The 16285-nt window shown below is 54.2% G+C and overlaps 2 protein-coding genes across 5 annotated transcripts in view; one reads left to right on the top strand and one right to left on the bottom strand.

Annotated features, from left to right (window-relative positions):
* LOC120852520 (mothers against decapentaplegic homolog 3) overlaps positions 1-14615 on the top strand; it is a 128014-nt gene extending 113399 nt beyond the window's left edge. The window contains exons 6-9 of one of the 2 annotated variants that reach the window (XM_040225799.1): positions 2547-2759; positions 4890-5027; positions 7682-7826; positions 10249-14615. In XM_040225799.1, the coding sequence (XP_040081733.1) occupies positions 2547-2759; positions 4890-5027; positions 7682-7826; positions 10249-10372 (620 nt within the window). In that variant the 3' untranslated portion in view covers positions 10373-14615. Of the gene's footprint in view, positions 1-2546; positions 2760-4889; positions 5028-7422; positions 7552-7681; positions 7827-10248 lie in introns of those variants that run through there. The other variant, XM_040225801.1, reaches the window with a different exon arrangement.
* Positions 13991-16285, bottom strand: part of LOC120852521 (alpha- and gamma-adaptin-binding protein p34) — a 77390-nt gene continuing 75095 nt past the window's right edge. For all 3 annotated transcript variants that reach the window (XR_005718580.1, XR_005718582.1, XR_005718581.1), the window contains one exon: positions 13991-14964. The gene's annotated coding sequence lies outside the window, so the exon portion shown is untranslated. The remainder of the gene's footprint in view (positions 14965-16285) is intronic.

Here is a 16285-nt window from a genome sequence, read left to right as displayed (position 1 = left end):
GGCTTTCAGTACACTGCACTCACTGTTCAGACTGGGCCACTGAGGCCGGAGAGGGATGTCATGTCCCTGAGGTTGTGCAGCAAAGTCAGCAGAGTCTGCCTCTGGGGCGCGGGGCCCGCAAGCCCTTCCCCAGTACCTTCTGGATCTGACACGCTGCCGGGCCACTTTGAAGGCTTGGAGTGCACTTTGATTTCTTAGGTGGTGGTGGTTGTTTTTCTTAAGATTTCCAGAGCAACATAGCTCACATTTTAGTGAGCACATTGTTTAGAATGTAACTTATCTCATTGGAATGTCAAACATCGAGAAACGCCAGAGCCAGATGTGGCTGACATGGCTCAGTTCAGCCTACAGGGTACTGGCCGCGGGCTGTGGTTGCTCCTGCCCCCATCACACCCTCTTCGCTATTAAGTAGCCTGGACACCCTGCCTTCCCTCCTCTTCCCTTGCTTCACCCTGGCAGGAGAAGGAGGGGCAAGGACACTTTGCCCCCTTTGGTTAGAGGTCAGGCCAAGAACAGGATGTTCTCAAGTTTGAACAACCAAAATTACTCTAATTGCTGTTGACACCATTTATTGAGTGTCTGATGAGTGCCCTGCTCTCCACTTGAATTCTCTCAGTCCATCCAAAAACAGCGCCGGGTGAGAAAGAAGATTCTCCACTCGGGTGGCCAGGGGGAGATGTGGACACTGAAACTCCGAGCTAAACTGCTTTGCTCACCAGCACACAGCTGGTCTGTGTCTGGCTTGAAGCTTGGGCTCCATGACCTGGTCAAACATTTAGGGCAGTGACTGTCATCTGGGGGCTATTTTGCCCCCTGGAAGACCTCTCTCAATGTCTGAAGGCCCTTCTGACTGTCACAGCTGGGAGGGCAAGATGGATGTGGTCTGCTGGCATCCAGAGGCCAAGGATGCCGCACACATCCTGGAGCCCACAGAACCCTCTCTCCCCAAGCACAGGATTACCCAGCTCCAAATCGCCATAGTGCTGAGGTGGAGAAACCTGATCTAGATGTCCTGACCCTCCGGCTGACTCTTCCTGGGTGTGGCAAGGGCAGGGTTGTGACCTGCCTGCAGCTCTTCCTGTTTGTGCTGACCTTCTTTTCACCCTTAGATGGGATCATGGACATTGACCCTGGAAGGAGGTCAGGGCCACGTTGCCCGGCAGGGAGAGCTGGCCCCACCTGGAACTGCTTCTGGGTTTTTCTCTCCTGGGCTTTACATACTGTCAGCAGCCTGGGGAGCTGAGCAGAGGTTCTCGTGGGCTCTGGGAAGTTGCCTGGCAGGCAGTCAGCAGGGGTCGTGGGCCAGGGCTGAGACCTGGTCAGTGAGCCCTCCTGGACTCTCTCACCAGCTCCCCAGAGGCGCACCCTGAATGACCGTCCGTGTGTATGTATACATGTGTTAATAAGAGCCATGGCGAGTGACCCACAATGGAGCATCGAGAGCAGCAAGCTCCCTGGCTGTCCAGCACACGGGATTCGAGGGGGCGGAGTGCAGGATGTGGGCCCAGGAGCAGTGCATGGCTGGAAGGGGTGACTGGGGTGCGGAGGGGGCGGCACGGGGCCATGTCAGCCGGCAGGCACTGGTGCAGACGAGGAAGGATGAGGGCCTGGCCCCTGGCCAGGAGGTTGGACGCTGAGATGACCCTGAGACGAGCGATGATGGAGAGACAGGCGGGAGGAGGGCACCTGGGCAGGTGTGGAGCCTGGAACGGCTGCAGGTGGCACGAGTCACGGGAAAGGCAGTGTGGGGTCACGTGAGGGGAAACCTCTATTTCCGGGGTGCCTACCTCTTCTGAGAACCACCCCCTCACAGGATGGCAGTTTGCTCTAAGGTGCCCTTGGCTGAGACACAGGCTGGCCACTGGGATAAATTCAGAGTTTCTCTCAGGCGTGTGTGTCTCAGCCGCCCCGATGGATGGCATCTGGATACGTGTGGAGCATAGCTTCCGTAATCAACGGCAGGGACCTGGCTCACGCGCCGCAGACAGCACCTGGTGCCTGTGTGGTTGCAACCGCTGAGCACGGATGGACACCCAGGGTCGCACCAGCCTCGTCATCTGGCCATTTCACAGGCCTGGACACTGCCGCGAGATGGGCTAGGAGTTGGCCCGTGATCAGGCAGAAGCAGAAGCTGCAGGCCCTTTTAGGGGCAGAGACCAGCACGGGTTACTATGGCAGGTGGCAGGACCAGACTGCCCTGGACACTCCTGGCCTGTCTAGTGCATCTGCCCAGGGGTCTGTTGGTCCCAGGGCCTTTCAGATTTGGCCTGGCACCTCCTTGAAGATGGCTTTGACCTAAGGCCAGGCGGGGCAGGGCCTTTATGAGCTCAAACTAAACAGTGCCAAGGCCAGCGGAATGTGTCTCCCAAAACCTAAGGGTTCTGCCCGCCCTAGATCCTGCGAGTTTTACACAGGAAAAGGGTGGGGAGATCATAATGCCTTCTGAGAGGTGAGGAAACAGTCTTCCAGGGCATCCAGGGAACCCCATCCAGGAGCCCAGAGCCTGGAGGGACTCCCTAACCCAGCAGCCTGGCCTGTCTCCTCAGACCTGCAGCCTGTCACCTACTGCGAGCCGGCCTTCTGGTGCTCCATCTCCTACTACGAGCTCAACCAGCGCGTCGGGGAGACATTCCACGCCTCCCAGCCGTCCATGACGGTGGATGGCTTCACCGACCCCTCCAACTCGGAGCGCTTCTGCTTGGGGCTGCTCTCCAACGTCAACCGGAACGCGGCTGTGGAGCTGACACGGAGGCATATCGGTAAGGGGCGGCTGCGTTACCCCGCCCACCCCAGCCCCTGTGGGAACCCACCTGCTGCCACTGTGCCACGCCCCCCTCACCTGCCCCTCAGGCTCTGTCACCTTGTTTAGGGTAAGACAGGTAGAATCCAGGTTGCAACTGTGCCACTCTTAATAAAAATACCCTTAAAGTACGGAGCGCAGACAGGTAGATAGTCTGTCTCGGAGGAGTGATCTTTCATTTGTTCATTTCATATATAATTGTCCTAGGAACTTAGAAAAGGTGAAAAGACAGTAGGTATTGCCCACTCCAGGATTCTTGGGCTTCCCTTGTGGCTCAGCTGGTAAAGAATCCGCCTGCAATGTGGGAAACCTGGGTTCGATCCTTGGGTTGGGAAGATCACCTAGAGAAGGGAAAGGCTACTCACTTCAGTATTCTGGCCTAGAGAATTCCATGGACTGTATAGTCCACGGGGTCACAAAGAGTCGGACACGACTGAGCAACTTTCACTTCCTTTCACTTTCATTGCCTGCGGCCAGGACAGCACCGCTGCTAACACTGTATTCTGAGCCCCAGCCTGTGGTGAAAGATCACTTAGTATAGGGAAGGTGAAGCCTTGATGTGTATCCCTGTTTGTTCATAAAATTATCAGAGGATGTTCACAACTTTGCAACCCAGGGTCACCTAGAAGGGTTGTAGAGATGGTGTAGAGAGGGTGGGTATTCTCAGACATTGTTCAGTGCGTCCACGGAGGCCGAGGGGCTCTAGAGCAAACTCGAGAGCTGAGCAGGGCAGCAGGGGTCTGGGCTCATGTGAACCAGAGCACCTCTGCTCTTGCTTGTATCGTGGGCCTTCACAGAAGATCTCATGTCGAGAGAGGGTTTTCCAGTTAAAAGTTGGAAAGCCATAGGCCTGCAGCAGTGGGATCATTTTCCAGGGAATAACCTGATGCCCAGGGAGGGGCAGAGGGCACACAGCAAGTGTGTGACACAGAGGGTGGCATAGAGGCCTCTGCCCCAAGCCCGTACCCTTCCCAGACAGCCTCCTGCTTGTTTTAAAAAGACCCACAGTGGTATACACAGAGGTTTGTTTATTCACTTCATACTTCTCTGTATCTAAAAATAGTATTTTAAAAGTTACCCAAACAAACATTTTTGTTCTTTGGATCTTGTCTTCCCACCTCCACCTCTGCCTCCTGCTTTTGACTGATGTAATACTGGGCCCCCGCCTCCCCGGGTCTGCCGGCACCCTGGGGTCTTCGAGACGCCAAGTCCTGTAGCACTGAGCCAGGCAGAGCAGGGGAAGTGGGGGCAGGGGACAGCTGTGGGACGAGGTGGCAGGCCTGTAGCCGATCACCTGCTTTCCATCCCGCTCCACGTCGAGTGAAATCTGGCTCCGTTTCCCGGCCCTCAGGGCCTCTCCCGCCCTGGAGTGGGAACAGAGGCCTTCCAGGCAGAAGAGTACATCCCCTGGCCGAGGATTGCTGAGGATTGTTGGAGGGTTTATGTAACCGCTTGAATTGCAGGGCCAGTTTAAAAATAATTTCTGTCCATCTGGAGTGGATTTAAGAGATGAAGGAACACGAAATGATGTAGACCTATGGAATGGTTTAGAAAAACCCATCGCGAGGAGAAAGGTACAGGGGGTGGCGTTAATTAAGCCATGCCTTCAGTGAAGGGCTCCTGGGGTGTCTGCTGCCTGAGGAGCCCTGCAGGTTGACTACATGAGTTTCCAACTACATGAATGTTGGAAGGGGAAGGGACCTGATAGCAGCAGCAGCAGCAACAGCTGCTGCTCACCAGGCACCCGTGAGGTAGGTATTATCATTATCTCCACCTTGCAGATGGAGAAACTGAGGCTGATTAACTTGGCTGGGGCCTGTAGCAGATCACTGGTGGAGGTTACCATTAAGACTTACCCTGTGCTCTTTCCTTTCACTGTCTGCCTCCCTAGTTTAGCAGCCCAGCATCACCCCGCACCTCCTGGTGGGATTAGGCCTGGATTCGGGTCCCGTTTGCCTGGTGATGCTGCTGGAGAACCAGCCACCTGGAACACCGACTGCAGCTCTGCCTCCTGTGGTCGCTGTGGCGGGTGCCAGGACCACTGTCTGGGGGCCAGAGAGCTGGTCCAGGCTAACCTGAATCTCTCTAGGGCGGGGTGTGCGGCTGTACTACATCGGAGGGGAGGTCTTCGCAGAATGCCTCAGTGACAGCGCCATCTTTGTGCAGTCTCCCAACTGTAACCAGCGCTATGGCTGGCACCCAGCCACCGTCTGCAAGATTCCACCAGGTACCACCATCTACATACCCACCTCTTCCCTGTGGGCCTCTCCTCTGCAGCACATGCCTGGGATGCCGGAAGGCTTTCTTCTTCCTTTTCTCCTCATTGGTGTTTGCACTGACAATCTGGAGATGCTTCACTTGGGTTTTCTCTGTGCCTTGCTGTCTTACTGTGACCTCCTGGAACCTCCACAGAACAGACGCAGCATCTGACAGGTCTGCCTTTGATCTGTGGGTACCTGTTTCCTGCCTGTGTGCACAGATGCTGAGGTAGTATGCTTGTTTGCTTCCTTTTTCCCTTCCTCCTTCCTTCCTACAGCCATGCTGGAAGCTGCAGGGGGATGGGAGGGTACAGGAAGCCCTCCTGCTGCCCTCTCAGAGTGTACCTATCAGCTGAGTGTATAAGGCAAAGACCCAAATGTGCTTAATACAAGGCAGGGTGGTGCTAAGCACAAAGCAAGCAGCACAGGTCACATGCTATGGGACCCAAGGGGAGAAGCATTTAACTGTTAGGATGGTTCAGAGGCGGCTTCATGGAGGATAAGGCATTTGAGCTTGCAAGGAGCCATGGGCCTGCACCAGTGTGGAAGGGGTAGGCACAGGGTGCTGGACGCAGGGACTGAGGGCATTCCAGGCAGAGGGGATGATATGGGCAAAGGCCTAGGGGTGAAGGAGGGCAAGGCACGTGTGGGTTGCACTCTGGCTGTGCTGGAGGCTAAGACAGTTGGGGATGTGTTTAGAAAATAGGATGGGACTGGGCCATGGAAGGACACGAGATCACATTTACTCAAGGGGACTGTTGAGGGTTTTCTGAGTAGGACTACGTACTCCAGGGGGTGGAGGACTCACGTGGCTCACCTCAGAGGGTGGTGTGGACAGGGCCAGCTCTGGGTAGAAGACCAGGCAAGAGGCTGATCTTACCTAGAACCTTGCATAGAAAGCCAAGGCAGAAAGCCCCGAGGCCCCCTCCTCCCGGGACATGCAGCCCAGAGCATGGACTGTGCCCGGCAGGTGGAATGTGTGGCTCAGGCCATTGCCCACGGCACGAGTGTGGCATGTCTTCCTGCCTGCCAAGAGGCAGATGATGGTGGTGCGGTGGGTCATGGGCAAGGTCAATTGAAGAATGCAGTTTGAGATGCTAGTGGTGCTCTCTGTTCCCAGAAGGTCGTGCGGTTGCATTTACAGAGCACACGTCTATCTTGGGGCTCACTTGGTCCTCTCTAGTTACTCTAGCTTTCCAGGCAACGAGGCATGTTGAAATAAGCTCAGAGAGGTTAAGTCACCTGCATAGGACACACAGCTAGTAAGTGGCTGAGCCAGGATGAGCCTAGGGCTGTGTGCTCCTCTGCTGCTTGCTGGGCAGGGGGCTGGAGCCCACTGTGGGCCCTGCTCCGCCTCCTGTCCCCTCAGAGAAGACAAGGAGAGGAAGCCCAGCTGCACTTTTGGCTTTCTGCCGACCCCTTGGCCCTCCCAGCCTCTCTGGTTCGGGCAGAGCCGGCTGTGGTGCTGGCTGTTAGTTCTTGGAATGTTGGAGCTGGGGGCTCCTGAGGCCAGCCTCTCCTTTCATAAGGGAGATATGGGCTTAGAAGAGAAAGGGACCAGCCCAGAGTCACACAGCCAGCCGAGGGGCCCAGTCAGTGCTGGCCCGCTAGTGAGTGTCACCTCAGCTCACCTTTGGGGCATTTCCGGCATGTGCTTTTGTCTTTTATTTTTCTGGTTGACACATTCCTGGCACTTGGGCTGTAGGACTTCAAACAGGAGATTTATTGTACGCTTCACGTGTGCCTGTCTCTTTTTGTACTGCTGGGAGAGTTAGGCACACACCTTCACTTTCCTGTGAATGTCACCCTAACCCAGCCTTGTGCCCAGATCTCTCGCTACCCTCAGTCCCAGCAGAGGTGGATTCATCGGAGAACCCTGGGTGGAAGGTGCCCAGGACCCTCTGCTGAACTTCCTGTTGGCATGGCAGGCTGGGCAGCCTCTCAGCTGCCCTGTCTGGTGCCCCCTCCATCAAAGGGCACAGGCTTCTGCTCCCCAGGTGGCTGACCATGCCCCACGCCGAGGGCACCTTCGGGTCACAGCCGTCTCTCTGTTCTTTGGAGTCCTGCCTGGCTGCTTCACCCAGGGCAGAGCCCCCCACCTGACTGTCTCCCTCAGCCTTCTCCCCACTCTGGGAACTAGAACTTATGGACCAGGGTTGAGCACCCCCTCCAGCTGTGTCGGCTGCACCTCCCTATTGAAGTGGTGGTGGCTTCAGGGTGGAGACCATGTGGGCCACCCCCAGCAGGCAGCTGAGCGTGGAGTCTGGTCTGGGGGGTACTCTGGGGGGTGGCTTTAGCTAGGAGGGGAGCTCAGGCCGTGCACAGTCTTCGTCCCTGTGAGCTCTACGTCTGTCCCGCTGGCAGGATGCAACCTGAAGATCTTCAACAACCAGGAGGAGTCTGGTCTGGGGGGTGACTTCGGAGGTGGCTTTAGCCAGGAGGGGAGCTCAGGCCGCGCACGGCCTTCGTCCCTGTGAGCTCTGCGTCTGTCCCGTTGGCAGGGTGCAACCTGTGTGGAAACGCTGGTCTGGGGGGTGCCCTGGGGGGTGGCTTTAGCCAGGAGGGGAGCTCAGGCCGCATGCAGCCTTCGCCCCTGTGAGCTCTGCGTCTGTCCCGTTGGCAGGATGCAACCTGAAGATCTTCAACAACCAGGAGTTCGCTGCCCTCTTGGCTCAGTCCGTCAACCAGGGCTTCGAGGCCGTGTACCAGCTGACTCGCATGTGCACCATTCGCATGAGCTTCGTCAAAGGCTGGGGAGCCGAGTACAGGTGGGTGCTGGGGCGCCTGTCCTAGGGCCGCAGGTGGCTCAGAACAGCCGAGCCGGGGCTCCTCAGACATGAGCTAGGCTGGCCTTCTCGCCCAAGAGCAGCGGGACCAGGGATCAGAGCGGGGCCGAGTCCCATTAGACGAGGAAGAGCTAAGCGCCGCTTGCCCAGCGTTTGTTTCTCAGGCACTGGAAGCATCTCATCCTCACAACCCTGGGTGGGGATGTTGGTATAATCACCATCGTACAGATGAGGGAACGAAGGCCCAGGGAGGGAAAAAAACTGACTTGCCTGTCGCATCATTGGTGGAAACGCTGAGCCTCCAACGGTGGCGTCCACCTCGTTTCTTTTGGGCAGATGGTTTCAGGACGACCCTCTCCAAGGAGTTAAGTCTCCCTCTCAGGGCTCCTTCCCTCCTCTGTGGCTCCTTCTCTGACCTGGTAATCCTGAGGATCTAGGATTTTAAAACCGAGAAAGCAGGGGACGAGAGGAGGAGATGCCAGCAGTCAAAGGAACAATATTTACTTGTTCAGAAATGACTTTCTTTCAGAATTTCATGTACTGGTTTAAATGCAGCACTGGTCAGGGGTGTCCTTGGTCTGCTCTGTCGAAGCTCTCAGACCGCTCAGGTGTGGGCCTAGAGCTGCCCATTCCTTTTCTTTCCACACCTGCACAGGAGCTGCCTCGAGAGGCACGACTGTGTGCCCAGCCCCCACTCCACGGCAGAGGCAGGGGCACCCACACGTCAGCCCGAGCCAGCACCTCGCAAGTTATTCCCCTTTCTCTTCATTTTTCCAGATGTTTGGAATCCATTTTGTTTTGCAGTCATTCTGCACCCGGGCCAAACCCATTTCAGTATTGGCTCTGGGCCACCATTTATAATGAAATCCAGATGAGCGTGACTTATGGAAAGTCAGATTCTCATTAGAGGATTTCGGTCCGTAAAATCCACGTCTGTCATTTACCGTATTTTAGCTGCTGTTCTCTGTGTCTGCCCCACAGTGCTGGGGAACAGAGCCCTTGGTCTGTGGGGTCTCTCTCAAATCCAGGAGGTGTGACCAATTGGGCAGTCCGAGTGGTCAGCCTTCAGGCTGATAACAGCCTGAGATTAGCCCAGGCCCATGGGCCCAGCCCGAGGGACATTTTAGCTCACCTCTTAGCCTTGGCTGGAATCATTTAGGCAACAAGAAAGGTTAGAAAACTAGTCTTGTTTTTTGCTGGGGAAGGGAAATATTTAAAGATGGACCCAGTGGGAAAGAGTCAGAGGGAGGTCCGTGTGTCTCTCCTAACACTCGGACTGCTGTCTTGAGGGTCGCACGCAGGCGCCCGGGTCAGGCAGGCGCCCCGGGGCCGAGTCTGCAAGCCCGTTTCTAACCTTCCGCTCAGACCATGCGCAGGCCAGGCGAGGAGGGTGGTGCCCTGGGGTTGGCGGCTCTCAACCTGGCACGGCACGCGGCCCTCCAGCTTCAAGTGCTGGGGGAAGAGGCCCTTTGTTGGCCAGAGCCTTTCCCTGGGGCCACTGTGTCACCGCGCAGGACACGCTGCCAGCACAGCCAGGCCTGTGCGGCCCACCACGTCACTGCCGCCTGGCAGCCCTGTGGAGCAGCCTGACTGGCGGCGCGGCCCCTTCCCAGAACAGTCTCGCCCTCCTCTGCCTCCTGGGCCAGGGAGAGGAAGGTTTCATCCCTTCCTGTGAGGTGGCCGAGAGCTGGGCCTGGGGCCCGGGCCTCTCACCTCCAGCTGGCACCCGCGCCTCCGGCCTCAGCAGATAGCCTTTTGCTCAGCCGAGGCCTTTGGGAGCTCGCCTGCGAGCTGCGTCATCAGCCAGCCCGAATTTAGACAGAGGGCTTTGGGGAAAAGAAACGTGTGGTGTGCCTTAGCTTTTTTTCCAGTAATTGTTCCATGGCTCGCTCTGCTCGTAAGATTTTCCAAAATAAGGCCATAGATGGGAATTATATCAGCACATTGGGGACCGACGGCATGCGGACTCTGTCGGCGCTTTGTAAAAAAACACCCCTCAACCAGACAGACGCCCGTCACTGTGGCCTGCCAGGGCTGGAGGCAGGGGAGCTGTGGGTGCCTGCTTAGGACAGGAGGCTGGGAAGACCTTTGCTCTGGCTGGAGGTTCTCCATCAGGGGCCCGTCACGGCAACCGGTGGGCCTCTGGGGCACCCTGGTATTTGCCTTACATGTTTCTCTTTAAGGGGGCCACCTCCTTTCCCTTCCTGCTTGGAGGAGTTTGGCAGGCAGTTTCAGCAAGTTGGTGGCACCTTCTCCAGGACAGGCTCTGGCAGGGCAGGCTCTCTCTCTGGCTCTGGGAAGAAGACTGACACCAAATCAGGAGAAGCCACTCCGATGCATCTGTGTGCTTGCTACTGGATCTTCTAAATGGCCCCCACCCACCTTTTTCTCAAATGTCTTGCAGGAGACAAACTGTGACCAGCACCCCCTGCTGGATTGAGCTGCACCTGAACGGACCTTTGCAGTGGCTTGACAAGGTCCTCACCCAGATGGGCTCCCCTAGCATCCGCTGCTCCAGCGTGTCTTAGGGACACTGCGAGTGAAGGGGGAGGGTAGGGAGGGCGGATCGGGGAAGAGGGCCATGTAGGAGGTGGAGAAATCAGAACTCAACTCACTGGTGTCAAAGAAGAAATTTTTCTCCCTCAACTGAAGTGGCATCAGCCTGTTTTCCAAAACTCGAAAGCAAACCCAGAGGTGGATTTCTATGAACAGCTGTCTGCTTAACACATTGGCCCTTCGGCCCCGCTATGAAGGGTAAGAAATGGCTTCTGCTCCGGTGGCGTGAGCAGACAGGTAGTGTTTCACCACCTGCCCCTCCCCTGGTCCCCTTCTTTCTTAAAGACAGCAAACTGAGACGTCACCGCCCAACAGGAATTGGCCCCCTGGTTAGGACTGGAGTGTGGACTTCGCCTTGGGTGCTCTGGGCAGGGAGAAGCCTGCAGGGGTCTGAGCACACCACGGGCCCAGCCCTCCCCTTCCACTGAATATTCCCAAACCCCAGTAGGAGCAGACCGTGTACCTGGGCGCTGAATTGACTTGCGGCGGGGAAGGGGCTCGTCTCTCTCCACCTCTCTGAGCCTACTGATGGTGTCCACAATCGAGCACGTAGGGACCGGTGGCAAGAGGTGGTAAGACACCTCTTCTTTAAAAATGATCTTAAATTTGCCCTCATTTTCAGCAGTTGGCAGGATCTGTTGAGGCTTAGCGCATATACGGCATACAGTTTGTATCATCCTGTTAATCTCAAAAGAGATCAGAATCACAGAAGTGTTCCCAGGAGGTAGTTGTCCAAGAGGTGTGCGAGGGTGTCCGGTCACCTGTAAAAGCTCACTCCGCTTTCTCATGCATTTGGTTATATTGGTTGGTATAGTCAGTAGCGTTAATTAAATGAACTGTATTGTATGTTCTTTTAAACATTTGATTAAAAAAAAAACCACCCGGTTGACACACTGACTGGGAAACCAGAGTGGGACCCAGCAACTTCTCTCCCAAAGTGAAGCTTTTTCTAGGTTTTGTTACGACACCTGCCAGTACTTTTGGAAGCTAAAATTGACAGAAGCAAATTCATCAAGAGGGAAAGATCTCAGGCCGACAAAGACAAATAAAAGGGCTATTAAAAAAAATTATTTTTACACCTTGAAAACTGCAGAATTGGTGCAAAGAGGTCTGTCATCTTTCCCGAGGTATGAGATTATCTAGCTCACGGCAGAGGACCGTCAGTGACAACTCTAGCAGTTAGAATGTGTAGTAAGTATTGCTCTTCATGGCAATTAGTGAGGAAACTACTATAGATTATTTCAACTGGAAACAAAAGAGCCCCCTTATACTGACCTTTTGCAGAATACAGCAGATGGAATTGTCACTTGCAATTGGTACTTTATTCTTTGCTGCTGTTTTTTTGTATGAAATGACTTATCCCATATTTTTTGCATGGTTTTCTACCAGGAAAAATAAAGGGATTTCCTATGGAAGTCCTGTATTATTCCAGGTGAAGGGAAGAAAGTTGTGTACTTTTGGCAGGTATAAACCTCAAATGTGATGACATTTGTGATGCTGTATGGAGACGCTGGGTGCTTCCTGGTGCCTTGCTCATAGGACCCTAGGCCTCAGAAGCTCCAGCCCCGAAGTCCAGGTAGGAGGGCTGCTCACCACGCCTCCAGAGGACACAGGAGCAGACAGGAGTGCCTTGCCAGACCTGGACTACACACAGGGCTGCAGAGTCCAGAGACACCACATAGCCCCTCACTCCACCTGAGGCCACATGCTGTGGGTCTGAAGTTTCTGCCTGGTGTGAAATGATCGCGGACTGCTTCTTACAGATACAAGAAATCGTCTGAACCTCCTGGATGTGTTTCTGCTCCTGGTCAGGTCTGAGACCGGTGGTATGGCTTCTAACTTCAGTTCGGCCTTGGCTGGAGCCGTCGCAGTGCCCCCACCAAAAGTCGCGGGGAGCAGTCTCCAGGGGCCCGTGATCTCCTGTGAGCACTTCCTATGGCACACAGCTGTCCTCCAGGTACTTGGGAGCTGGCTTCAGGTACAGCCCAATTAGGGTGATCCGGTTGGTCACGTCTGGCTGCATCTGGATGGCGTCTTAGAACCCACAATGCTGAAAGCTAAAGAATCCTTCTGGGAGGCATGGAGTTTTGTTTTTTCCCCAAAAGCTACTTACTTGGCCTTTTTTCTTTACAACTAGACTGCTGAAGGAGGATGGGTGAGGAAGAAGTGGGGAAGACCATGTTCAGCACCCTTCAAAAGAAAATTTGGTTGTACCTAGAGGTTAGGATCTGGTTTCATTCCCATCCTAGAGGCTGTGTAAGTGGCTTTGAGGCATGTGTAGTATTAGTGTCCTACAAGTCATAAAAAGTAGTTTTAAAACCCTATTGCATAAAGGCATTTATACATTGAAAGACAGGACAGGTGAAGGGGCAGGAGGCGGGCAGTTCTCGGGGGTGATGGCAGCCGCTGGAGAGTGCTTTTGGTATCATTGTCCAGGCTCCCTGCCAGACCACCTTCACCTTGTGGCTTGTGGCGATGCTGACCCGGGTGTAGCTACAGAGCAGGGGCCCTAGATCCTGGCCTCGGCACCTCCCCCGGGAGCCAGCTTCTGTTCCCTTTCCTCTCCTCCCACACCCTCCCCACTCCTAACTTTATTTAGTACTGGGAGCCTTCCAGCCCAAGTAGGTAGCCGCCCTGGCAGTTCGGGTTACAGGCCTGTGCTGGCACGTCATCTCTGCTGGCCACCTTCCTGGCAGGCTGCAGACCTGACATTTTGAGACAAACCCAGAGTCAGGAGCGGGGACTTTGACTCTTAGGAGGAACAGACAGGAGGGCAAGGCTGCTGGCAGACTTTTCCATTGTCTTTATGTTGTCTGTGAGGTTTTTTTTTTTAATCGTCCGTGGTGATTATTTTTTTAAATCACTGTTAACGTATTGGAATGAGCTGTAGCACATATCTTGTGCTTCAGTTTGTTTTTCTCCATCTCCCTCTGGCTTCCTGGAGTTTGGACATATTCCAGGGCTAAATGCTTTTACTCAAACCGCAGAAAAAAGTTTTCTTGAAGTAATGTGTGCATGTCATGCATTTGGGGAGAAGGCAGGGATCTGATTTCATTTGCAGCCCCAAGCTGCCATTTCTGAGGCTCTGAGGACCTCTGCGGGGCCAGAGCTCCCATTAGGCCACTCTCTGCCGTCTGTAAAAGGAGGGAGGGACAGGAATTGGCATGCTGCTCCTACGACTGTTTATCAAGGGGGTTACCAGGGGCAAGAGGGTGCATGTTTGGTTCTGAACCCTGTATCTCACTGTGACTTCAAGTGGCATTGTCTGGAGTTTTCTCCCTAATCTACATCTTTGCTAGAAGAAAGCCTCAACATAGTCAAGTTGTGTCACTTTGGTGTGGTATAGGTGTTCCCTTCCAGAACCTTCCTTCAAGTGACAGTCTTTGAGGAGTATCAGCCACTTCTCAAGTGGGTAGGAAAGCAGAAAAATGTATGGATCAAAACTGAAGAGGCATCTCTGATGGGAGAGTGGGGAGATGACTTGCCATACAAGCAACCTTTCAGAAACACGGCTATCACAAAGGAAAACTCATGTATTGTGTAAACTGGATTGAGAAATTCTCTCAAGTGATCCTGTAATTTTTTTTTTTATGCTGAAGTAATGTACACTCGAGCATTCTGGTGTTTTTATATTTATGTAATAATTTCTTAAAACCAAGACAGATAACTATTTAATTTTGGAAGAAAGTTGGAAACGGCTCTCCTCCCGAGGACAGTGGCTTGGGAAGAGACGGGCCGCAGTGGCTCTGGGCCTGGCCCCCAGAGCCACCAACCCAGGCTGGCTCCCTGTGTGGCAGCATGTGAACACAGGCAGCTAGCTCAGGCAAACGCAGGCCCGTCCACAGGGGCCTCTGAACCCAGCCCCTCTCCCTTCCCAGGGGCAAGAACTGTAAGAGGGCTGGAGCCACCTGCCCCCAAGAAGCCTTCATTCACCTTCAGTGCTGCTGTTGCAACTAGGCTGTCCTGGGTGGGACTCCTGCTTGGGTGGGGAAGAGAACGGAGGATGCTGATTACCTTCCCTTCTCAGCCAGCCTGACCTTTTAATACCTTTGTAAAAAGCATGTATGTATTTATAGTGTTTTAGATTTTTCTAACTTTTGTATCTTAAGAGCTGAGCACCTGTTTAAGCATTGTACCCCTATTGTTAAATGTGTCCTCTCTCTCCTCTCTTCCTCCTGTAAGTGCCCTTCTAATAAAACTTTTCATTGAAAAGCACCTGGGCTGGAAGTGCGCTCTCATTCTCGCTGCCATGCCTGGCTGGAGGGTTTAAAGGGCCGGGGCCTTCAGGGAAGAGAGTCTCTGAGCCCAGGTGTGCCAGGTCCCATCCTGCCACTGCCCGCATTCACTCACCGAGGGCAACGTGCAGTGAGGACGGGGGCTTCCGGCTCCAGCACGTCTCCCAGCGGTACTGCCTCCAGGCTGTCAGTCTCTGCTCACTTCCACTGAAAGCCTCTGGCCAGTGACTGCAAGTCACCAGATTAGTCTCACCACAGGCGTGGAGGTAAGTTTCAGACTCTTAAAGAAGTCGGTTTCTGCCAACTTTCCAGCTCTGATGACTTAGCTCCTGTGGAAATTCATTTTAAATTTCAAACCCCCAAGGAGAAAGACACTTCAAAATCGCTCCCCTGGCTGAGTCGTACATTGACCTGAGATGATGTGGATTAAGAAAAAGGATGATTAGAGTGAGTAAACCACTTGGGGAAGGCAGAAGAGAGCTGGAATCATTCTCCAGCTGGGTTACTTCCTTCTAAGGATGTCACCAGAGTCTGAGTACTTGCTATCCCAGGAGGGAGGCGGTCTTCACAGGAACGGCACCTGTGAGTCTGTAGGTTTGCCCTCCATGAATGACATCACAGTCCTACCTTCAGTGTTATCTGGCCAGTTCCAGCCTCCTACCCGTAAATAACTTTCCTCAAGGTTTTATCTAGTCGATTTCTCAGCAAATGACTCTCAGATCCATTCCTCTAACCAGCCTGTCCCTGAGCTCCACAACTTTAATTCCAGCCGCCTGTTAAACATGAGCCAGACCACCCCAACTGAATCATCAAACTCCCTTTCCTGAGCAAACCTCCTTTCCTGACTCCTAGTGTTTATTGGAGCCTCACCTCCAGGCCTCCTCCCCACACCCAAGTCCTGAGCGTTTCTTTTCCTTGCTCCCCACATACCTCTACAGCCGCCCCTGTGGACCAAACCTCCCTTTTAGAAAGGCCCTGAGCATCCGGCTTCCCCTGGACCCTCTTGCACAAGCTCTTCTCAGGCCTGCACCTCCCCCTTCCATGGTGGTGCACCCAGACCATGGTAGGTACCCAGGATATTCCTCCCTCACAGAGCTCGCCTACCCATGTGACTGCAAGCCACATATATGTTCAAGACTCCCAGATCAGTACTTCTAGCCCAGACATCAACCCTGAGCTTCAGACTCACATCCAACAGCCTGGTACACGGAGGTGCCACCAGTACCTCAAGGGGTTAGTTGCTTTCATGTCCGACTCTCTGAAGCCCCATCGACTGTAGCCTGCCAGGCTCCTCTGTCCATGGGATTCTCAAGGCAAGAATACTGCAGTGAGTTGCCATTCTCTTCTCCAGGGGATCTTTCTGACCCAGGGATTGAACTCCTGACTCTTGCACTGCAGGCAGATTCTTTACTGTCTGAGCCACCAGAGAAGCCCAAAATTCAATACCTCAGAACTCAGTTTAAAAGAACAGAATTTATCCTCGCCCTCACTGAAGCATCACCCTCTCCCGCCTTCAACCCTCTTGTCACAGCCCTTTACCCAGCCCACGGCCATGAAGTCACAGTCGTCCCCCGCTCCCTTGTGCCCCATGTCTGACCAGTCCTGGCCCTCCACTCACAGTCCTGTACCCCAGGCTCTCCAGCACCTGGA

Source organism: Oryx dammah, unplaced genomic scaffold (genome assembly GCF_014754425.2).
Source record: "Oryx dammah isolate SB20612 unplaced genomic scaffold, SCBI_Odam_1.1 HiC_scaffold_26, whole genome shotgun sequence".
NCBI lineage: Eukaryota > Metazoa > Chordata > Mammalia > Artiodactyla > Bovidae > Oryx > Oryx dammah.
The sequence above is the reverse complement of the archived record's forward strand: the minus strand, read 5'-3'. Positions and strand labels throughout refer to the sequence as shown.